Here is a 24,565-nt window from a genome sequence, read left to right as displayed (position 1 = left end):
GAAATAAAAAAAAAGGTCCGTGAGGTGTAAGCAAGATCAAAATTAAGAAAAAAAAAAAAATCAATGGCCTTACCCAGTAGGAAAACATTTTAAAAACTTAAAGCATAGAAGAGTTAAAAGCAGGAAACAAAAACAACTATAATGCTTAAGACCCATGTGAGGAAGTTCTAGAACTATATGAAAAGACATGGAAAAACGACGATGAAAGAGGAAAAGGATAAACGAAGTGATCACTGTATAATGGATTCTGGGAAAGTCAGTTGCTTACTCATCAGGGAAAAATGCGTCAGTGTGTTACATCGAACACAGTCACTATTTTGCCATGAATTAAAGGTCAAACACTTGGAACAAACTTCCTAAATAAAACTGTTAAAATAATGGGAAAGTCCTATATAAACAACCTGAAAAACAGGAATGATAAAGGGGGAAAAAAAAAATCTGAAGATGTCAACATGGTGAAAACAAAAATTGCCATTGTAAATTAAAACACAAAGTCAAAAGTACTTGCAACATAGAAAATTATTATTAAAAAAAAAGTCAGAGGAAAAAAAATACTTGCAACATAGAAACAAGTGGATAATATCACTAACAAAAGGTTTTTGTTTTTTAATCTATAAGGAAGAGATAAGTCAATCTAGCAGAAAAGTTAATTCAAACAGGTGGAAATCCAAATAGCTAATAAGCATATGAATGGCTCCTGCTTTATTCAATAATGATCATGGTCCTTAAAAGTGCAGAGATTAGAGCCAAACTACCTGGGTTGCTCCCCAGTGTTTTCTCCTAATTAGCTGTGTGATAATTGACAAGTTACTTAACCTCTCTGTCTGCGTGTCTTCCTTGATGCAATGAAGATAATGATAATGTCTGCCTTGAAGGCTGTGCTGAGGATTTAAATAGTTTGAAGAATGTGAAGTGAGTACAGTAGAAACAGGACCCACTTACAGCGTAAGCTATCATCTTCATCACCTTGCAGGAGTAACTGATTTAGATGATCAGATTGGTTGAAGCAATTGCATTAAAAAATATGGTAAAGGTTTTTCATTACCAGTAATGATGAAGGACTCTCTCCACTGCTGTTGGAGGGAACGGGACTTGGTACAAGGCTTGCAGAAGGTGCTTTGATAAAATGGGTTAAAATTTAATCTACACATCTCTCTGAGCATTTATATTCTAGGTATCTGTTTTAGAAAGGCAACGGAACCTGGGAGAGATACAGCAATTACTCATGGCCACACAGATGCTAAATGCCAGAAATGGGAATTGACTCTAAGCCTGACTTCCCAGGCCTACCATGGCCCACTGTTAATAAACATAGGAAAGACAATGTTCAGTCTCATTAGTTGGGGGAAAAAAAAAAAAGCACATATTAAAACAACCTGAGGCCATTTTCTTCCTATGAAATTGCTGTATATTAAATAAAAATGCTTGCAGTTGGCAAAGTTGCAAGGAAATGGATAGGCTTATTCACTGAGGCTAGGAGTAGAAATTAATATCACATTTTAGGAGGGCTAACTGGTAATACTTGGCCAAAACCTACAAGAATAGGTATATCCTATGACTCAACCCTTCCACCTCTAGGAATTTATTTTTGGGGATGCATCGTAGACACGCAAAGTTAGCTACACATAAAATTATCGCAGGGTTTACAGTTAAAAATTGGAGATAGTCTTAGTGATTTGCAATGAAGGATTGGTTGTTAATTATAGAATCTTCATAAGGTAAAGAACTATTCTGAATTATGTACAAGAATTAAGTTATTACATTGGGGAATGCTTCCCCTGGTTTTTTTTTTTTTAATCTAAAAGACAGTGATTAAAAAGTATATAAATTAATATAAGACTAAAAGATATTATTTAATAAGCAATTTCTACTTGTCACCGTTCTTTACTGCTGTCTGATTATTTCATAGCAACCTCTGAGATACACATCATTTTTTATTCACATTTTACAGACTAGGAAACTGATGAACAGAGGGAGTTATGTAACTTGTCCAAAGTTATTCAGCCAATTTGAGGCAGAATCAGAATTTAAACTCAGTTCATCTGCCTCTGGAGTCCCAAATTTTATGCAATACACTACATTCCTATTTTCACAAGATAAGGAAATACAAATGTACATTAAAAACTAGATATGTGTGTTTTCTTGTTTAAAAACATGTAATATTGTAAAAACTTTTTATTTTTTATTTTATTTATTAATTTTTTTAAGATTTTATTTATTTATTTGACAGAGAGAGACAGCCAGAGAGAGAGGGAACACAAGCAGGGGGAGTGGGAGAGGAAGAAGCAGGCTCCCAGTGGAGGAGCCCGCTGTGGGGCTCGATCCCAGAATGCTGGGATTACGCCCTGAGCCAAAGGCAGACGCTTAACGACTGAGCCACCCAGGCACCCCCGTAAAAACTTTGTAAAACCATTTTTATAAATTTTACACAATTCTTATAATTAATATATATTACTTCTGTAAGATAGCTTATATTTTAGAGAGAGGAGTTGATAAATGCTGGCTGGGTACACCAAAGTTTTCTGCTATTTCCATGGTTCAGAGCTGGGTTTTGGTGGGATGGATGGCCTTGGAAGGGAGAAGTGGTGGGATATAATTGGTGAGGGTCTGGGGTAATGAATTCAATGCCATCTCCACTGGCTGGTGGTTGACTTTACATCCAGGCAAATAATAACCTTGTGGGCATTGTAATTTCCCATGCTGTTTGTAACTCATGCCATTGGAAGCACGCCTGCTTCCAAGTAGGGATATGAATGTGAATCACTACCAAGTAAAGAGTATTTAGTTTCCCCTTACCCAGGCACATGTCTGTCCTCTTCACATTTTATTGGAGAGTCATTTTGTCTGTGCCTCAGCTGGGCCCAACTGTTGTAATGTTGTCACATTAAAGCATTTCCCCCTTTGCATGGAAAGAAAAGTGTCTGATTAGTGGCATGCTTGTTTATACCCAAATGTTCTCCACTTTTCCCATGAGGGTCAAGCTGGGGGAATCAGTAGGGCTCTTCAGTTTGGATTTTCCTCTTAAATATATATCTTCCCTCCCTAAACCAATTGATGGATTTATTCATGGATATTGATTCTGATTAGCTTTTTCTGTTGCATCAGTTGGTAACTGGTCACATCAAGGAAATTTATAGCAAAGCATAATAATGATGATTCTTTAAAGGGAGTTCGAGATGAGAAAATGATTTTGTTCCCTGTTCCACATAACTAACGTCTGTTACACGCAGATTTTAAAAAATCCTGTCTTCTAAAAAATGAATGCAGTATGTTTTTGACTAAAAAATAGTTTATTCACCAAGCTTTTAGAAAGTTACTCATAAACATGATGCTAAGCTTTTTAAAGAAGGTTTTAAATTCTTTTAAGTAGGAAAAAAAAAGTTGAATAGTTTAAAGATGATTTCAGGTCAGATTAAAATCTAAACCAGACTATCTTCTCTGTAACTTGTCCTCTGGCTCCAAAACCCTGAATCATTACTCAGAAGCAGACTTCCTGTACTCTTGTATTCACTGGCTAATTTCACCAGGAATTAACTGTTAGCATGCGCTTCATAAAAGCTTTCTGATAGATACATTGTTTATGAAAAGAAAGGGACATGCAAATACCCATTTCCCTGATTGTTGAAGTCAGATTTCTAATTAGATTAAATCTGTATTACTGTTCTGCAGAGATGCCTTCCCCAAAAGATTGCCTAATATCTGTGCTCTTCACCTATGAATAGGCAAGCATGCAAAAATGTGTGTGGTAAGGTCAGTCTGCAAAATTTTCTCATAACAGTAAAGACTATCTATTATTTTATTCAATGACCCTTATCTTGGAGTGAAACTAAATCATCCCAGATGTCAAGTCAAGAAGACTCCCCGGATGAACTTAGAGACCTCCTTTGTCACAAATCGAAAACTATCATTCCTTTTTGCCTTCATCAACAGAGACCTAAAAATTAAGCTTACGTCTTAATTTAAGTGACTATCTCATATCTAAAAGACAAAAGTATATATAGATTCTTTGCTCTAACTTTTCTTTTGGCTGTGGTTTAACTGTCCCGCTATTTAACAGAGGTTTTATAATCATAAACTGCCAGAAATGATTTTCTGTGCTCTAAGTATAAATGATAAACATCCTTCTCTCGACAGGAAAAATGTGGTTAGCTTTCCTTTCCTGTTGGATAGATGTTCTCATACAGCAGTTTGGCAAGTTGGGTGTTACAGAACTTTTTATTCTCTATTCTTGTGTTAGAAGTTCAATTATATAAAGACTGAAAAATGAAAATCTTTTAAAAATACTACCTTTGATTACTATTTCGGTGTTTAATTATAATACTAAATATTCAAATACATTGACCTGCTCTTAACTGAAACATATCCCAGTACAAAGTAAGATATTTCCTCTTTCCCTTCCTCTTTCCCTTTTCCCAAAAGATACTCCTTATGGCAGATAGATTGAGAAATTGGAATCAACCAAATGTTCATCAATAGGAGAATTAATAACTAAGTTCATATTCTGAATATTATATAGCAGTTTAAAGAAAAGCAGATCTGGGGTGCCTGGGTGGCACAGTCGTTAAGCGTCTGCCTTCGGCTCAGGGTGTGATCCCAACGTTCTGGGATCAAGTCCCACATCGGGCTCCTCCGCTGGGAGCCTGCTTCTTCCTTTCCCACTCCCCTGCTGTGTTCCCTCTCTCGCTGGCTGTCTCTCTGTCACATAAATAAATAAAAAATCTTAAAAAAAAAAAAAAAAAAAGCAGATCTGTATACTGCATACCTATTATCAAGTCACATTGATAGATACAAAGTGAGGTTGCAAAATACTGTTTCACACAGGCAAAAAATTTAAATTACTTTTTTCAAGGATTTATTTATGAATATAAATTCTTAATATAAATTTAGGAAGGCTACATGCCAAATTCCTATCTAATTTCTATGTGGGGGAAGGAATTGTGATATTTGTGGAAGTTCAAAGGGACATTTTTTTTTCTGTAATTTTTCAAAGTTTTTTCAAATGTGTAAACTTGCAATTGATAAGTTTTAAGATACTATTATGTGAAAGTACCCAATATGAATAGCCTATGCTATATCTCTAGCTTCAATAACTGATTTAATATCCCTGGGTGGATTCTGTGTTTTGCTGACACAATACTAGGACATTGAAAAAGAGGAAAAGATCATTTACAAAAAATCAAAAACCGAAAAAGAAATTACCATAAAATATATTTTTTCTACTGATACCTCATATTCTTCTGTTGGCCTTTCCTAACCCTTAAGAAATCATGGAAATTTTAAGATAACAGTACAATGACTGTGGGTTGAGGCACAGCCAAATTGGACTGAAGTCAGGTTGGCAAATTGTCATGCTGTTTTTGTATTTATTTCTTTCAACTTTAACACCCACAATTTATTAAGTGAGGCTGTGGATAAAAGAGGAAGCTCAGAATCCTGTTTGGACACCGTTGAGGAAGGAAACCAGGTCTTTATGGGGCACCCCCTTCCTCTTAGCCACTGGCCAGGAAAACCATCTTTCTGTTTAAAACCTATTCAATCTGAGAGGTGGGGTAACTTTGGGAAGGAAGATAACCTCTTCCTTGTAAAGTGGAATGACTCTGTTTCCCTCATGACTTATTCAACTCATTTCCACCACTGTTTATAAGAACACTTGTGCTGAATGCTTGTAGTGACAGCAATAGTCAGTTAAAATATGGCTCAAATTTCATGCCGTCAAATTTCCTACGTTATTTCAAATCTTTGATTATTACAATCCCAAGTGGAGCTTTTGGTTAGTTCAAGTTTTGCAGAGGTCCTTTTGGAGTTAACAGGGATGCTTCTTACAAACCACAAGTTTAATCAATGCATAGACTACTGTGTAATCATAAAAGCGTGAGTGCCCTCGAATCTGGAAAGAGAATGCCTTGGTGGAACCCACATCATTTCCAAAATGGTACAGGAGGTATTTTTCTGGGATGCCTTACATGTTGGGGTCCATTGGCAGGTTAGGGTATGGAAGTGATGTGACCTGCTGGCTGAGAGAGGATATCAGAGGGACTTGTTTATTTTGAAAACTTCTCAGCATTTTGTGCACTGTAAATATCTTTGGATTTTGACCTCAGATTCAGCTACGTTCATGGATTTAATGTGCATTGCTCCATGGCTGTGAAACACTGATCATTTTATTAAAATCAGTTCCTTTATTCATTTCTTAAAAATACTTTAATAACCTCTTTACTTGGGGATAAATTTAGATTTATAGGAAAGTTACAAGGATAATCTAGAGCTCCTATACACCCTTCACTTTGTTTCCCCTAATGTGAATTCTTCACATTGCCATGGTACATTTGTCAAAGCTAAAAAAAGAAAACAGACACTGTGCATTATTGTCAACTAAAGTTTGGTCTTTATTTGGACATTACCAGTTTTTCCACAGATGTTCTTTTTCTGTTCTGGGATCCAACCCAGGGTACCCCATCGCATTTAATCATTTTGTCTCCTTCTGTCTTCTGAATTGTGACAGCTTCCGAATCTTTCCTTTTTCTCATGACCTTGGCAATCTTGAGAAGTCCTGGCCAGGAATTCTGTAGAATATTTATCATTTTTAATTAATGAAAATGTATAACCTCTGGGATTTTTTGAAGGAAAGCCCATGTAAACCTACTAATAATTTATACCACTAGTTTTCCATTAATAACCCTGTTTCAGCCTGTTGACTGTTACTTTATCTTTTTATCAGTTATAACAGCATTGTAGAATTTAAAGTTGATATATGATGGGTTTAATATTTGCTGAATATCTACTTAATCTGTGTGTGCATTGTACAGTCTCAACTTTGCCAGTTCAGTTTAAACCCCCTAGAAAGTTGGTATTTTATCTATTATTCATGACAGATTCGAGATGGACAACCAAATTGCTACGTGTTGAAGAATAAAGATTTAGAACAAGCTTTTAAAGGAGCTATTTACTTGGAGATGGACCTCATATATAATCCGGTAAGTCTAGCTGGGCCAGCCATACCTCCCAACTTCTCTGTACCTAAGTAAAAGATGACCAGCCTAGCGAGACTCAAATCTGTGTAAAATGTTTCAGAAATGTTGCAGCTAGAGAGAGAGAACAGGGTTCTAAACCTCAACTATAAAATCAGTGTGGGACAATCCAGTTTTCAACTGGTATTAATCCCCTTGACCAGTAGAAATGATGGTGTTTAATTCCCAGCACATCCAAATGTCAAGGAAAAAACAAAACAAAAAAATAAATAAAAGGAGAAATTAGTTTGTTAGCTTTATTTCCAGTAATCTTCTCCAAGGCCACAGCTGGTGGTCAGACAGAGGTATTTTCAAGCCCCTGACATGTAATTTACTTGTTACGGTCGATGTCCTGCTATCCACCACTACCAAGAGAAGTAGTTACTCATTTGGAAACCACAGTTAAAGGAGGAATTTTTAAAACCTATCTTCAACCTTTAGTTTAATATAAAATATTTAAATACTCATTCGCCAATCTTTAGGTATGGGCATAAAATCTGTTTTTTTATAGCATGGACTTATTATGTTTAGTTCTGTCACATATTTCTTGCATAAATATTACCTCTAAAATAATATCTAGTTTCAGGTTTGTTTTTTTTTTAAGTGGAGATCTACTTTAAAGATACAGGACAATCTGAATATAGAATTTTCCAGTCTGTTTTTTTTTTTTTCCATAAAATCTTAACCTCAGTATCTTTTTAGGGACTGACCTTTATCAAGGCTTTCTAGAGCAACACGAATTTCAAGTCTTCTGGTCCATGCTTGGATTTCAATGATTTATATGATAATTGATTAAAACGTGGAATTATAATAATGGGCAAAACTGGCAGAAACAAGATTGGGAGTTAGCGCAGATGATTCTCGGTAGGCATGTGACTTGGTTATTGTGAGCTGAGCAGACATTCCTTAGCATGCAGAGACGTGGCCTACTTAGCTGGGACCATGCATATGCCATGGTATCAGCGGCAGGTTCCGGAAAGGAAAAGGAGAGCTCAGGTTAATCCAGTTAGCGGTATAAATGAATGTAGGGTAATGGAGCTTTTACAGTAATTATAAGAATGGCAGCCATTTAGTGGCCACCTACAATGGGCCAGGCTCTGACATTATTGCATTTAATCCTCCCAATAAACCTGGTAAATAGGTATCATTAATGCCATTTTATGATGAGCAAATGGAATTAAATAAGAGAGCTGATTTACTAATAAATGAGTGAGTCAGCATACAGATCCAGATCCTTCTAATTCTGCCGAGTCCTATGCTAACCCACTTCTTGTTTAGTTTATTTAAGAAAGGGGGGTAATCAGAAGGGAGAATGAAGCATGAGAGACTATGGACTATGAGAAACAAACTGGGGGCCTCAGAGGGGAGGGGGGTGGGGGAATGGGATAGACTGGTGATGGGTAGTAAGGAGGGCACGTATTGCATGGTGCACCGGGTGTTATACGCAACTAATGAATTATCGAACTTTACATCAAAAACCAGGGATGTACTGTATGGTGACTAACATAATATAATACAAAAACATTAAAAAAAAAAGAAAGAAATGATTCATAGAATCAATGGCAGGGACGTTTTTCTATTTTTTGTCTCCAGTCTGGGGGTGGTGGTGTTAATTCCTAGGTTTTCCCGTTGAGTTCCCTTTCCCTTCAAGGAAATCCTCTGTGCGTGTTTACTACCGATGACCCTTCATGTCCTGTTTCCTTCTGGCAAGCACTTGTATTTAGACCAGGCACACAGGTAAAACCTGAGTTTTAGGGAAGAAAGCTTTACCAAGCAAATATGTCAGTTCTGTCATTTTTCATTTGTCCATCCGATGGAGTGGAGAGGGACTTGAATTTTTTTCATTGAATTTTTCTTCAGGACGGTGATTGGGACAAGCCAGGAAATCTCTCTGAACCTCAATTTCTTCCCCATAAAATGGGTCTCAAATGACTCATCTACTTATTTTTCCATAGACTTGAGAGGAAATGAGATTCTCTGTGGAAAGATGTTTTTATAAGCGGGAAACCAATTTTCATAGACAAGGTGTTTATTATTGGTGAAAATTGTGCAAAACCTTGATCGGAAGGAAGTTTTACTTAGAAACTGGTTCAAGTCTCCTGAACCCAATCTCCACAGTGGTTTAAAATACCTCCATTGATTTGCAAAGTGGGTACAATGCTCTTGGAGTCTCCTGGATCCAGTCTGACCTACCCAAGTGTGCTGGTGAAATGAGATCCCCGGGACCACATGCAGAGCCCAGGGGTGTCCTCCAAAGCTCTGCTCCCTGCCAAAGGCCTGAGAGTCAGAAGATATTGGTTTCCACATTCTTCCCAGTCCTGAACAAGAAAAAGAGAAGAATGAAGTCCATTTAAATGCTGCCCTCCCCCCTTTTTTTAAACAATGATGTCTTTCTAGGTCAAAGCAAGTATTAGGACCTTTACTCCCAGAGAAAAGCGCTTTGTTGAAGATACCCGCAAGCTATCCAAGAAGGTAGGTGGGTAGGTAAACGGGCTCCTGGTACACTCAGCATCGGAAGTGCTTATTTGTCCTTACTTCGCATCTCTCCCCACCTCCCCCTTTCCCTTCCTTCCTTCCCCTCTCCCTCCCCTCCTTCCCTTCCTTCCTTCCTCCCACCTTCCTTCCTTTTTTCCTCCTACCATCATTCTCCTCCTCCTCCTTTTCCCTCTTCCTTTCTCTCTCTTCCCTCTCCCTCCCTCTCTCTCCCTCCCTCCCGGTCCTTCTCCCTCCCTCCCTTTCCCTCCCTCTTCCTCCCTGTCTCGCTCTCCCCCTCCACCCCCTTCTCTCAGCTTCTTCCCATCCCCTTTCCTTCCTCTGCCTCTCTCCATCTGTCCCACAACAAGGACCTCAGGCAGCAGGATCAGAAGGAAAAGACTGAAAACATCGATGTTGGATGAAGTAGAAGGTGTCAGCCCTCCATTCACTTCCTGAGCCATTCTATCAAGGAACATTCCTAGTGTCAGCCTCTGTAGGCTCTCTGACTTGGCTTGGTCTGCTAGCCTCAGTTAGGGCCCTTTCCGCCCCTGTCCTCACAGGCTCGCAGGGAGTTTTTCTGCCCAGGGAGGCCTTAACAGCCTCAGCCCAGTGGCCCTTACTGGCATCTAGCCTCGAGGTCCCCCACGCTGCTCCGACCACTTTCGTATTGTCTAAATGTTTGGAATGTGTTGGCGGTTTACCTCACTCGGAGTTCACTGTCTCCCTCTGCCTGTTTCCCTTAATTCCTCTCTCAGTTTAACAAAAAGGGATGATCAGAGCCCAGAGGGGAAGTTTTGCATTTTTTTAATATGACCTTTATGTTTCTTTTCGGAGTCCCTCCCTGTCTTGTTCAGAAGCAGTCCAGGATTTCACTCTGTACCTATTGTCCCTCTTCAGTTGTGTAACAAAGAACAAAGTGTCCCCTTTTCAAAGTGTTTATTACTTCCACCACTTCCTGTGGGGTGAGCAGCTGTGGGTGACATAAAGCAGTTAAATATAAATGCATCTCCTCATCCTTTTGTTTCCCGTGAACTTCTGGGCACACTTGGGAAAGGCCTGGAATGTCTTCTGAAGGGAGCATCGCAATGGTTTGTTTTGGTCTGCCATAACATTGAGTGTAATATTTATTTGGCGTAATCTGAGTAAACGTCTTTTAATACTATTATTATTATTATTATTATTACTGCCTTGTGCCCTATTTACTTGAAAGGTAAAACCTGAGTCGAAATAGGTGGGGTAGCTGCTTTGCAAACAAGTTGAAATGAATCTGCCTACAACTGGGAGAAAAGACGTGTCCTTTGCCAAGCATGACCTCTGCGTGGGATGGCTTTGGGCTCTGAGATCTCCAGGGGACTTGGGGGCTGAGATCCTGGGGTCTGTGTCTTTCACGACGGTGTGTCTGCAGAGTTTTATGCTTATGAGGCAGGTACTTGAGGTCACTTACTATGTGGCAGGCACTTTCAAAGGCCTTCAATTTTCTTTACTGTCTGCAAGGTGAATATTAAGATCAACCCCATTGTTTAAGACAAGAGAGGTTAGGAAACTGATTGGAGGTTGCACAGCTAGGAGGTGGGAGAGCTGGATTCTCCTCCCAGAATTAGACTTTCCTATATACTTTTTCTTCTGGACTGCATGAGCTAGAATCCCTGTACATCTAGTTTCTACAAAAATCCATCCATTTCCTTCTTAACTAAACAATATAGACTCTCTCTCTCTCTCTCTCTCACACACACACACGCACACACACACACACACACACACATACACACACACACACACACACCAAATGCCCTGTTCCTGTAGCTTTTACCAGCTCGGCTTTGTCCTGGATATTATTGAAACAGGCTGTTCTCCATCAAAAGAGCTACAAAGTACATTGTATTTTTTTCCTTCTATGGATGATGGTGTTTTAAAAAGAATTTTAGAAGAAGCATTAGGACTTTTCCTTTCTATTATTTTTTTTTAATTGGCAGCTATACAAAATATAATTTAAATGACTGAGCTGCCTGATCTGAAGAGAATATTTGGAGTATTTAAATCTAGTTCCTTCTTTTTCATTTTTTTTATTAGATCTTATCAAGGGATATAGACCGTGTGAAAAGGATCACCATGGCAATGTGGAATACAATACAGTTCCTTAAAAGCTGCTTCCAGTGGGAATCCACGTTGAGAAGTGTCATTGCGTTCGTGGTAAGCCTTGATTTTATGTTCAAATTATTTGCTTCTGAGTCCCAAATCCAAATGCAGATGGGTTTTATTTTACTGACATGAAGCAGAGTAATACACATTCAACGTAGCTGAAGTTCACACCTGTAAGGAGACTTGAAAACATAAATGGTAACCATTCATCTTTCTGAAATATATTACAGCATAGATGAATAGATATCTTTCTAAGACTATACTTACATCAGATTTATCCTTGGAAATCCCTTAAATTACCCAAATCTTACCCATGTACTATCTCTCAGTAAGTTTAAGAGACCTAGGTTCTATATATTTGTAAAAATTTTTTTTCACTCAAAAATGTGTCTTTATATACGGCGGTTATTGTTATATTAACTGTGTCTGTATAGTTCCTCCATTATCTATATTTCTCCCCCTCTGTCCCAGCGAATGCGAGTACTTCTTGAAAAATGACGGTTGAAAACTCACATGATGAAATTGCTTTAATTTATGTTTTAAGTATATCTTCACAAACTTCGATAAAAAAACATCGATTCATAGCAAGCCACTTGAGTCACATGACAAGGTGACCCAACACCACGTAAGACAGTGACTAATGTGCATGAGATGTACTCTTCCTTCTCTCTGACAATGCTGGCCCATCCTTAGGAGCGAAATAAAATCACAGAATCTCAGAAGACCTGCAGGAGATCTCAGAACCACCTCAGTGAACCACCGAGGGTCCAGGAATCTTGTCAGGACTTGAAAGTTAGTGCAGTGCCCTCACCTTACGGCTCTGGGCACCCTCCGCCATTTGTAAAACGACTTGTTCTTGATGAGATTGGTAGTGTCAGGCATGGAAGGAGAAACCAAATCTCTCAACTGCTAATCTTGTCCCTTTTTTTTTTCTTTTATCATGCCATTAATCTTTGTACCGCGCAAAGAGCACAATAAGGCCTAATAGGATGTGTGAGTGGTTCTGAGTCATGATCTTTGGTAAATCATGAATCTTCTGTCTATGGTTTTTTTTTTTTTTTTTTTTTTTTTTTTTTTTTTTTACTGTCCATGCTCTCTCCTACCTCACAGGCACATCGTCATTAAAAATTTGTTAAAAAAAAAAAAAATCAGCCCAAGATGTCAGTGAGTTCAAGGTCACTCCCATCCTTATTCCTTATTCCACAAACAAATGTATCAGCTCTGCATGAGGCTTTTTCTTTGCCGTGGAAAACATTGTTTGGTTTCATTAATTTTAGATTTTTGTTGCGTCAAGAAGTAGAGGGCCGTTGATGGCTGTGACCTGGACTTTTAATATACTTTTTCTTTGGTCTGAAGTTGCTAAAAACAATTGGCCTTCGTAAAAACATTAATAAGAATGCTATTAATCCATAGCTGTCTCGTCTTGGCATTTATTCATCTACTTCCCTTTCTTACAACGTTCTTCTCAGCTGGGAGCTTCATGCGTTGGCTTCTTCTTCAGCCTCCCCACCTCCGCTTCCCACCTGAATTCTCTTCAAAAACTTTCCACGGAATGTTCTCTTGTGATTCTGGGCAAAAGAGGAAAGTCGGCACAATTGGTGGCTTCTTCCAGTCAGCACCCCAGCCAGGCCCTGTGAGGAGGAGAGGATTTCCTCTTTCTTGAGCTCGATTTCTGGCACGGTGATTTTTAGAAAAACAGAGCTCTGTTGCACTGGCTTATGTAGGAGAATGACAGAAATGATTAATGGGCTGCCGGCCTGATCTGAAGAAAGATTAGAACAGATGAATAGAAATAGGGTGTCTACTAGAGGGGGCTTCGAAAGGGAAAGGGAGCTTTGGCAACGGGACCACCGTGCGGTCCCTGCATGCGTCCGCCCTGAGGGCACCACGCCGGGAAACACGCTCCTAGGCTGGCAGACATACGTAGGCGGCCACTTCATCCTCTCAAATCACTGTGGCCCACAAAATGGAAGAAAAAGGTGGTGCTCTCCTTGCTGGTTCCCCACAGTGTGATTGTGCAAGCGTTCGTGAGACTGGGGGAGTCTCCACTGCATGTGTGTATTTACTGGGAGACCTTTCCCACTGGACATCACTGAAAAAATGCAGTCAATTAGGAATGATACATGCATGAACCTTTTCTCCGAAGGGACTAGAATGAGGACTGCTCCCTTCAAGGCCTTTAGTTTTCAGTTTTAATTGGAAATGCTGTGTTCGAATGTTTATCTCATGTCTACTTTGACCAGCTTTGGCAGATCTCAGAGATACTACAGATAGAGACAGGTGGTTTCTCCTCTCCCTAAGCCGATACAGTGTAATCTTATTAGAGAATGTTTTTGTGACTACGATCATCATAGCCATTCCAAACTCTTTCCGTTCCTAAAGCAAGAGTGTACAAAGGAAAGGTACTTTTAGGATAAAATAAAACTATGTATATTAGTCTCCCTTATTATATTGTAAGATTACGGATAGCCAAGCCTTCATTTTTGGGGAGAACATTTTGCTTTTATGCCTCTTGCCTATATACTTCTGGATGTTAGCCCTCTTTACAGGTGGGTAGTGTCACGCACTGGTGTGGTACTGTGTCCCCGACTCGGTGGGACCCCGTTAAGGGTTGTCTTTCTGCAAAGCATTGGATCCTCAGGTGACCTGGGCCAGAGAAAGGAAGGGCTCCTAGGATGCTGAAGCCCTGCTTCTTCTCTTCATTGTTCCACTGTGGAGAGCGCCGGGTTTGTCACTGGTGGTTCAGCCTGATTCCTGTGATCTACCGAGGACAGGATGCTGTTACCTGTCCCTATTCACTGGCGTGACAGTTTGTTCATGCTTCGTCCATTTGCCTTGGCGTTACGGGGGCGGAAGAGTTTTGTGATGGTCTGAAGCGAGGTGTCAGTCCAAGGTTTTACTAAATAAGAGGGACTGCATTTGAAGGCCTTTCTATATTCGCAAGTAGGATAAGTGGTATCTGAGGGTTCACTGCACAGGTGTGTGAAGAACCATTTTTGGTGGGCTAGTTCCCAGTGGGGCTTTGCCTTCCCCTCGAGGTCCAGGAAGTGACTCTAGAACCTCAAGATAAGGGCAAAGCTATAGTAATTTTTTTCTTATGTTTTGTCAGATAATATAAAATAGCCAATTAACATCATGTCAGTGTCTCTATTTTCAGATGAGACAAAGCATGAACACTGTAGGATCATGGCTGTTCATTTTAGACTTTATGAAAGAAAAGCATATGTTTTCGAAGGATTCCTGGGGGTGTGTATACATATATCAAACTTGTTGAAAGCAGGGTTCAAGACAAGTGGCCTATAAAGATAGAAGTCCACATCGTGTCTGGTCAGAAGTGGGTGGACAAACGTGGGATTTTTTATCTTACTAGACTGTCCAGGCGTAAACCCCTCCGATGTGGGATTAATTCCCTCTCTACTTACCCAGAGTGGCTGTATTCCCAACACTTGGAGAAGAAAGTTGTCTTTAATTCACTGACACGTGCTATGTGAATGCCGCCTACAATATTGAATTCGTTGTTGTAAGAAATTCAATTTGGACTTTTTCAGAGTGGTCGAGTCATTCCGAATCATTCGTCTACAAGCTCGGTTTCTGTTTTGTTAGCATGACTATGGAAATTTTTGCTCATGTTGTCTCTTGAGTCTTTCTCTTTCATCCAGATTCTAGATATTTTACTGTGCTGCATTTTCTGAGCTTGGCTTGTTATAAATTAAATATGTGTATATTTTCTTTTTTCTGCTCAGAGAGTCCTATTCTCAACTTTTCCAGCGGGAAAACAAATTAATAGGAGATGTCAGTTTATTGACAGAGGCCAAGGGTAACTAAAAGTCATGCCTAGAAGAAGCACATCTGGGTATTTCCCTGTGAATGGATTTGTAATTACACGTGGTGTTTCATAGACCTGCACATGGCCATTGTCAGACACAGACTTTCACCTCTAAGGGTCTTTAATAGCTCATGTTTCAGTGCTGACTGTGGGTCGGGCGCTGTCCGAAGCCTCTTGCAAATGTTACCTCATCTAGTTCTCACCAATACCTGCTGATGTAGGTACCGGTTATTACCTTCTTTGTACAGATGAGAAAAATGAACCCATAGAGGTTAAATAGAGTGTCAGGGCTCATATGCTTTTAAGAAGCACAGCTGGGATATTAACCCAGACCATCAGGCTTTCGAGTCCATGTGTTTAACCATTGGGCTGTACTACCTGTCACTGATGTTCAGAATCACAGTAATTGTGGTCCTGGTATTTAATTAGATGATAATGACTCTAGGGACAATGACATTGGCCATTTCAGATATGTATTTAGATGTAATGAGTGGGAGTTAAGCCTTTTCCAAGATGCTTTGGGGGTGGGGGGATACCCTCATCGTTTGGGTGGGAATAATTCATGGTTGTTACATTCACAAGAGATGGAGCCAGGACTAAAGAGGCATAAGGTGGAAATGTCTGTACCATCCCTGGGGACCAGCCCAGACTCTGGGAATCACATGCACAGGACATCCTTGGAATCTAGCTTGATGGTCTGGAAAATCTCAGTGGCTGGTTCCAGGCTGAGCCCCAGATTGGAGACTGAGTTATTTTTACCCACTTTGCAGGGGAAGCTCTTAGATGATGGAGAAGGGTTTTCAAGGGGTGCATGAAGGCTGAAAACAGCTACGTGAAAGGGTCGTGGATGGAATCTATACTTCTGCCAGATTCTTTTTGAGAATTCCAGGTTGTTCAAAATAAGGACTAAGAGTAGAGACAAGCACATTTATCTATCCATCTACATTAATGCATTCCTTCAAAATGTCTTAAGACAACAGCTATCAGAGAGAGAGAGACCCATATTTCTAGTACATGTGGGGGAGTGGGGGTACTCTATAGCCCATCCCCATGTTTTGGTACAAATACATTACTTAATGATAGTTAAGATGAATTGGATTTGTTCTCAAAAGATAATTCTGCACTGTGATGTCTATACTGTGGAACCAGTCATCTACAGGGGGTTTTTGTGTGTTTGTTTTATTTTTCTGTTGGGTACATGTATTTTACAAACCCCAATACTGTCTATGAAAAGACCTAAAGTTACATTATGGCATAAGTGAATTATTTTTTTTTTCATATGACAAAAAAGCATTTACTTGACAGATGGCATCATCAGAAGATTATTTTAAACACCAAAGGTCTCCTAATGCTGTAAAAAAGGATTGCATTTTTTTTTCAATTTTCCACTAGTCTTTCAGGCACACACCTATTGCTTCAAGGGAGGCAAGTCTGTGGGGCATTGATGGATTCCTTATTTTATTAGATTTTTACTTGGACGTTTGATGTTAAAAAGTAATCTAAATCTACCATATATCAATGGGTATCTTCATAAAGCTATGATTTTAACATCTGTGACTTTTTTCCTCAATTTTTTGAGTGTCAGAAAATGAAGAATTTCTTCTTCAGAGTCGACAGGGCCTGCAATGTGATATATAATTTAAAGCATCAATCAACCTTCCCTCCTCCAATAAGGTTAAAAATACAGTTCCCCACTTGCTTAGTGAAACCCCGTATTTAGCATACATGGAATTCTCAGCTTGTAGTGATCCTGGAATGTTGAGAAATGTGAAATGATTTCACAGCAAATTTATAAACCACAGCACCAGTGACAGAATGGACCCTTCCAACCCACATGCCATGTGTGTGCGTAAACATAGACAAATACACACACACACACACACACACACACACACAAGCAAAGGTATTTGGGAAATAGCGAAGTTTCACCATGCAACATTTTGTGAAAATCGTTTCGTTAGCATTTCATATGAGACCTTGAGGATTGCTTCTGCCCATGATGCATTCTGTGGTCTAATGAATGTTCAGGTTGAATGTGCTTTGCTACCAACGACAATGCTAACGGGAATTTTGTTTTTAAATCAGTCTCTTAAAATAGTGCTGGTCCATGTCTTCTTGATGCTTTTGATACTTATGTGTTAACTGTGTCTAAAAGATTTACTTCTTCTTTAAGTTCTCTCATCAATTTATTCACAACTAGATGCACCTGCATTTCATTAAACATTTGGTGGCTGTTTCCATATCCACCAGAAGTCAGTTCTATGTGCAAAACAGACCTCACTCCCTGTTCAGTAGGTGTTTGCGCAGTTGGAGTTCAAGATTAACAGTATTTCTCTAAAGCTGAGAAAAAAATCCAGTTCCAATAACCATTTTGTCTGGAGGAGAAGATATTTTTTTTGACATTTTAAATGCATCCATATCTACTTGTGTGCAAAATGTATAAATATATTGTGTAAAAGGCTTAAAATATTTGACAATTTATTGTTTTATTTAACATTTATAAGGCGATTTCCCAAATCTTCCTTTTCACAGAGGACTACATAATATACCTTCAAAAATATGTTAAAGGGTTTTCTCAGCATTTTTTTTTTCATCAGAACAATCCATCATCGCACATTGTGATTATAATTTTTACAACATAATTGTACCTTCTATTGACAACTTCTCAGGCATTAACTAATTATGCCATTTAATAAAATTACAGTAATTGCATTAAAAGATTATCTGTTGAAAATTTAAAAGGACACTCTTAACTATTCTAGCATATTTTCATGTTTATATTTTCAACTTTATAATTGAATTGCACTTTCAGACAGAATCATAGCTATGCTGACTGAAATCAGTTGGTATTTTGGAGTGTCCCAATTTTGACGAGTAAGCATTAGAACTTCATTTTTTTTTTTTGTATTATTCCTAGAAGAGCATACATTGCCAGTCTTCACATGGCCCCATTAGATAAGAAGTGAATGGTTAACTCTCACTTTTGTATGACAGCTGCCAGGTCTATATGGGAATGCTTTCGTCTCTACCTGCTGCTTCCTCTGTGCTTTCTGGTGGGATACACTGACACACATACTCGTTTTCTGCCTTCTGTGAGTTTTCTGGTTGGGAGCCATTGTCTTTTGCAGATTCTCAGTGAATTCAGTCTCATTCTCTCTACTGTCCAGAGATACCCTACTGTTAATTTCAACTTGGTCCTGAGTGTAGGGTCTTAAATCTTAGAGAAAGAAGAAATCTGGAGGTCATGTCACTCCTTGACCCAGCCAATGCCCTCTTCAAGCTTGCCCCATTCATTCCCTCCCTCGCTTTCTACAACCATTGTTTGTCCAGCGTCTCAAGCATAGTTAGGTACTGAGATACGAAGATGAAACTGTCACGCTAAGTCCTCACCAGTCTCTTATCTGCCTCCCCTCTTTCCCCATCTCTCTTCATCCCTCTCTCCCTTCCTCCTTTTCATCCATCTACCCCTCCTCCCAGCTTCTCCCAGCCCCCCCATTTCTCTTGCTGCACCCCACCCCCGCTTCTTTCCACTGCCCTCCTCTTATAGTTGAAACCACAGCAGTGCCATTTAATGATTAACGCACACCATACGAAAAATTAAATTTGTCCTTTGGAGATCAACTTAATACACATTAGAATATTTTAAAAATATGAAATCGGCTACAAATGTGGGTGGAAATTATTATCTGATCTCACTATTGGTAGGTATGGTGTTGTTCTCCTAACTCAGAGAGAGGCTCGCTAAAGCAGGTGCACACACACGCATGTGCATAGTTGCTGCTTCATCACAGAGGATGACGTGTGAGGACTTGTGGACGACCTGTTCCAGGATGGGGGGGGTGCAAATCATTGTATTATATGCCATATATTAGTGTTCGAGAGTCAGCTATTCCTAGGGCTGTTTCATGTGCATAGAACCACCAAATACCAAAGCATGCAGCTCTGTCTTTAAAGCTCTGAGAATACTCTTCATGTTCAACCTAGTAAATTAGTTCTTCACATCAAAAATGGAGGAATTTTATTTCTATGACCTAATAATTCAGGTTAATGTGAAACACTGAAGACTTATTCAGTGTAACTTAGCCATATGTTGGAAGGATTGTTTTATTTATTTTTTTTAAGATTTTTTATTTATTTATTCAACAGAGATAGAGACAGCCAGCGAGAGAGGGAACACAAGCAGGGGGAGTGGGAGAGGAAGAAGCAGGCTCATAGCTGAAGAGCCTGACGTGGGGCTCGATCCCATAATGCCGGGATCACGCCCTGAGCCGAAGGCAGACGCTTAACCGCTGTGCCACCCAGGCGCCCCTGGAAGGATTGTTTTAGGACAGTGTGAGCTACAGAATGTCAAAGGTCCCATCTTTTACCTCTGCATATGTCCTTATGGTTTATGTGTTGGGTACACAGCAGGCTTCTAATCTATGCTTCTTGGAAGAGTGCTAGAACCAGTACAAACCATCTGTTAGCAGATACTGCTTTCTTTTTATTCTAACTCCTCCTCTGGCCATGACAGCCTGTGGCCCATCAGAAGGTAAAATCCGTAGACAGCCTAACAGCTTCATCATAATCTTGTCTAATGTGCATTTTTCTAGCTTTCTCTCGATGTTGCCCATCCAGAGGGGTGGTGCTGATCTACAGCAAAAGGGCCAAAAGGCAGCCAGCAGCTGGAGAACCAGGGGGAAGAGGAAGGGAGCTGGCAAATCTCTAACCCAATCAACAGCCCCTGAATGAGGGGGATTTTATTTTTGATTCTTACAGAGATGAGTGCTTTTCTCCCCCCCTTCTCCATCTGTTTCTATATGTGACACCTGGATGTGCAAACATTTTGTATGATGCAAAAATAAAAAAAAATCTAGAAATAAAAGAGAAGGAGAGGGAGAAAAATCACCGGTGTGTGTGAAAACAGTTATAACCTGTTCCCTGCTTTTGGTCCGGACCTGTTGAAGAGCCGTGATCAGCAGCTGTATTTCTGGCTAATTTGATACTGCCTTTTTTTCTTTTTTTGGTCCGAGCTTTGTCATTTGTTTCAAAGCTGTCATTTTTATTAGTCTCTCTGGCTGATCTTTGGGGCTCCCCATCAGGTGGCGTGTGCTCTCCGTTGTCTGGCTGGGCTTGGCAAGCTGATGGCCCTTTTATTGCCATGTGCAGTGCGGGCGTGCTTGCCTTAGCCTGTAGCCTGTAATTAGACCCACTACAGGCGACAGTTATAGGAGAGCCTGGTAATCATTCTAGCCGCCTGATCTGATGTTTATGGAGAAAAACCTTCTTTGTGGTCTGGTGAGGGTTTACTATGCTGTATTGTACTTTTTGCCATTTGATTTATGACTTAGGAAGTTGTGTTTTGCTACCTCTCCTCCTCTCTCAGTGTTGTGTCATTGGCTTTTTAAATAACAGCTAATTTGGGGTGGGGGGAGACATTCAGTGGCCTGATATTCCAACTCTCACTTTGATTTAAAAAGTTGCAAAGACAATTAAAATCCAATTCAATAGGTCCTCATCTAAGCCATGTTTCTGTACAATGTTTGCTGATTTTTAATCTCACTGGGATTTTCTTATAGCCCAAATCCATATATAACCAATATAGACATAGCCCAAATCTATCTATCTATCTATCTATCTATCTATCTATCTATCTATCTATATATTCTGGCCCTTTAAAATGACTTTTCTATTTCTGAGCAAGCTTTTTAAAATTTTTGTTTCAAGTTATTGCCAAAGATGCTTCATTTTGTCAAGGAAAAAAAAAGAAGAAAGAAATGCACTTCTTAGCTCACTAGGTATTGAAAACAACACCCTCATGGCTACTGTTTTAAGTCTGGAAAAGCATGGAGCTATAGAATGTTACATTAGAGGGTCCTTCATATTCAGTAAAGTGATTTTCCCAAGGCCTCCTGGCTTGTTAGAACAGAGGTTGCTGCTCAACCCCTATACACTTGTCTAGTATGTGCTGTTTATGGTCATGAACTTCACAAGTATGGTTTTAGTTCATGAGTATGAACTATGTCTACACGATAGCCATGAATTATGTTCTTAAAAATAAAAAACAACATTTTTCCTGAAGTCTTACATTTGAGCAATATTGTATATGTCTGCAGACCTGCTACTCATAAGGGTGATATGGCTGAGAGGAGCAAAAGTCTCGAAGTTACTTCATATGCATCTGGCTGACCCTTCTCTTGCAGGGGATGGATCCTTGTTTTCGTTTCATTTCTTTCTTTTTTTTTTTTTTTTAAGATTTTATTTATTCATTCGGTAGAGATAGAGACAGCCAGTGAGAGAGGGAACACAAGCAGGGGGAGTGGGAGAGGAAGAAGCAGGCTCACAGCGGGGGAGCCTGATGTGGGGCTCGATCCCAGAACACCGGGATCACGCCCTGAGCCGAAGGCAGACGCTTAACCGCTGTGCCACCCAGGCGCCCCCATTTCTTTTTTTTTTTTTTTTTAATTTATTTATTTATCTACTTTAGAGAGAGAGAACGAGCATGCATGCGTTGGCGTGGGGATGTAGGGTAGAGGGAGAGAGAGAGTCCCAAGCAGTCTCACCCCGCCCTCGCAGGGCCCAAGGAAGGGCCGCTGGGTGGATTCCAAGACCCTGAGATCATGATCTGAGACAATGTCAAGAGTTGGTCACTTAAACCAACTGAGCCAGCCAGGCACCCCAGGTGATGGATCCTTCTAATCCAAACTTTATGTTGATAGTGACGAAAACATGAATATGGTGATGACGATGGTGATGGTCTGTGCTTTCGTGTTGAAGCTTTGACATCTGCTCTTAAAACTTGTTCTTTATTGGGTTACAGTAACACTTAGCAAAATACTATCTAACCTTTGTCTTTTGTTTAAAGAGCAACAAAACCCTAGGTACGAATTTGCTGTTACTTTCTTCTCTGGTCTATTTCTTCTCTGCTATAAGCCAGGTATATGCAGTTATAAACTTTTTTTGTAAACTGTTCCTTAGAAAACCTGCTGTCCTTGGAAATCATTGAAGTCCTCATCATTTTGGTAAGGAAAATACTATAGGCTAAGTTTCCATCAGAATTTTAGTTTCCAGAATTGGAGAATGTGATGTGTGCTTTGCTGTTTAAAAAAAAAAAAAAAAAAAAAAAAAAAAAAAAAATGGCTGCCTGTGGCCACAGTCCCCTACACCTTTCAGTAAATTTAATTTTGCATTTTCTTGGTGATTTTTACATGTTTAATAATATATATTGTTTCAAAAGATAAATAATTGATACCCTAGAAATTTAGTGCACACACACAGGCGTACACAGACACACACACAATAAGAGGAAGAGGAGGAGGAAGAAGAGAAGAAAGGAAAAGACGAAAGAATGGCAAGAGCCTGACCATTGCTTGGCTTTACTTAAAGATAGTCCTGCAGGTGGCGATAGAAACTCATAAATGGTAAAAGTCCAAGGTAAATTTCTGTGGATTGCTTCTTGGGGATTTTAATTTCAGCAATTTATTTTTAATTTAATACAATCATCTACAAGCAGAAATCATTATATTAGTTTAAAGAAAAAAAACTCAAGTTTTGGCATTGCGTAATCTCTTTTTATGATAATTTACTCAGATATTCTATGGCATGTTCATCTTTACGCACAAGGGATGAGATCCGAAATAATGTGAAGTTGGTACAGATTTCCTAGGACAACAATTTTAAGCCTGTTTTCCCTTTTATTTTTAATTTTCTTTTCTTTTTTTTTTTTTTTTAAAGATTTTATTTATTTATTTGACAGAGATAGAGACAGCCAGCGAGAGAGGGAACACAGCAGGGGGAGTGGGAGAGGAAGAAGCAGGCTCATAGCAGAGGAGCCTGATGTGGGACTCGATCCCGGTACTCCAGGATCACGCCCTGAGCCGAAGGCAGACGCTTTAACGACTGCGCTACCCAGGCGCCCCTATTTTTAATTTTCTTAACTGAAGTTGTACGCCTATGCCATTGGTCAGGGTTATAAAGTCCTTTGCTATTGTACTAAATTGCTCAGGCATAGTGCTCTGTGTGTGTGTGTGTGTGTGTGTGTGTGTGTCTGTACACAGATACACCTTCTCATCAGAGTATTAAATCCAGTCGGTTCCAGAGGGCATTTCCTTCCTTAGCTAATTGTTCATGGTTACCTTTAATCTGAATGGAATCACGAATTCCTTGAAAGCAATTTTACCCAGGGATTAAAAACATAAACAATTTCTTTTAAAACATTAGAAGATGCATAGTCGATATGGTAACATTTTTTCCAGTTACTTTCTTTATTTCATTTTGAATTTTAGGCAGTGTTGAAGCAAAGTTAAAGCATTCAGTAGATCTTTCTTTATTGCTAGTTAAGGTTCAAAAGTTCTTAAATTGCTTTTCGTGGGTATATATTTTCATCTGCCATTTTTTCCTTCTCAAGTTGGGGTTTGCAAATGCTAACTCCAAAGTGATTTGCTGAAACATAAAGCTAATATGCAGCTCTTCTCTTTTCTTGCAGTCTCATTTGAAAAACCTTGGCAGTACACATTTTCAAGGGGGAACTGCCTTGATTCTAAGAAAATGTAATTATTTTACTTTACATGCTATAGGCTTTAAATGCTAAGTGTCATCAACAAAGCTGTGATAGTCTTGAGCAAATTATGTCAATTTCGGCCTTTGTCTCTCTTGTGAACATTTCACTAAGTCTTGTGATAAAGTTCAAAACCAATAAGGTCTTGTATACCATAAGCTTGGGTACAGAATTTCTTATAATGGAAGGGGGAGGAAAAGAAAAAAGAACAGAAAAGAAACCTTCTAGCCTTCTTATATTCTGTTTCAATTGCTATTCCAATTACTCATGAGGGAGAAAAGTGGAAAGTAAGTCAGAGTCTCAGAAAACCTATTTTGCTGTCTTTGTATAAAGAATATTCAGTTCTCTGCTCTGTTAGCAGCTGACCAAAATCTAATCCATTAAAAAATATATCGTGGTAAGCAGTTCTTGAAAATGTTTATAATAAATGGTAAAAGCCAAGCTTCCACTGTGAGATTAGCAGTTGGAACAGGATGTGTTCATCAGGAAATAGGTTATTGCCTGACCAGTGTGTCTTGCCATGTGACCTGCAGGACAGATGAAGATTTAAAAGCTTGGAGTGCAAGGAGTTTGATTCCCCCC

The 24,565-nt window shown here is 39.3% G+C and overlaps 1 protein-coding gene and 1 pseudogene across 5 annotated transcripts in view; both read left to right on the top strand.

Annotated features, from left to right (window-relative positions):
• The window catches only part of MCTP2 (multiple C2 and transmembrane domain containing 2), a 235,533-nt gene that overhangs the window by 144,786 nt on the left and 66,182 nt on the right, over window positions 1-24,565 (top strand). For all 5 annotated transcript variants that reach the window (XM_057303625.1, XM_026510399.4, XM_057303624.1 and 2 more), the window contains 3 exons: window positions 6,873-6,974; window positions 9,405-9,479; window positions 11,553-11,672. In XM_057303625.1, the coding sequence (XP_057159608.1) occupies window positions 6,873-6,974; window positions 9,405-9,479; window positions 11,553-11,672 (297 nt within the window). The remainder of the gene's footprint in view (window positions 1-6,872; window positions 6,975-9,404; window positions 9,480-11,552; window positions 11,673-24,565) is intronic.
• Window positions 12,674-24,565, top strand: part of LOC125282955 (60S ribosomal protein L7-like) — a 33,353-nt pseudogene continuing 21,461 nt past the window's right edge.

The sequence above is a fragment of the Ursus arctos genome, unplaced genomic scaffold, assembly GCF_023065955.2.
Source record: "Ursus arctos isolate Adak ecotype North America unplaced genomic scaffold, UrsArc2.0 scaffold_28, whole genome shotgun sequence".
NCBI classification, from domain to species: domain Eukaryota; kingdom Metazoa; phylum Chordata; class Mammalia; order Carnivora; family Ursidae; genus Ursus; species Ursus arctos.
This window is presented reverse-complemented; position numbering and strand designations above follow the sequence as displayed.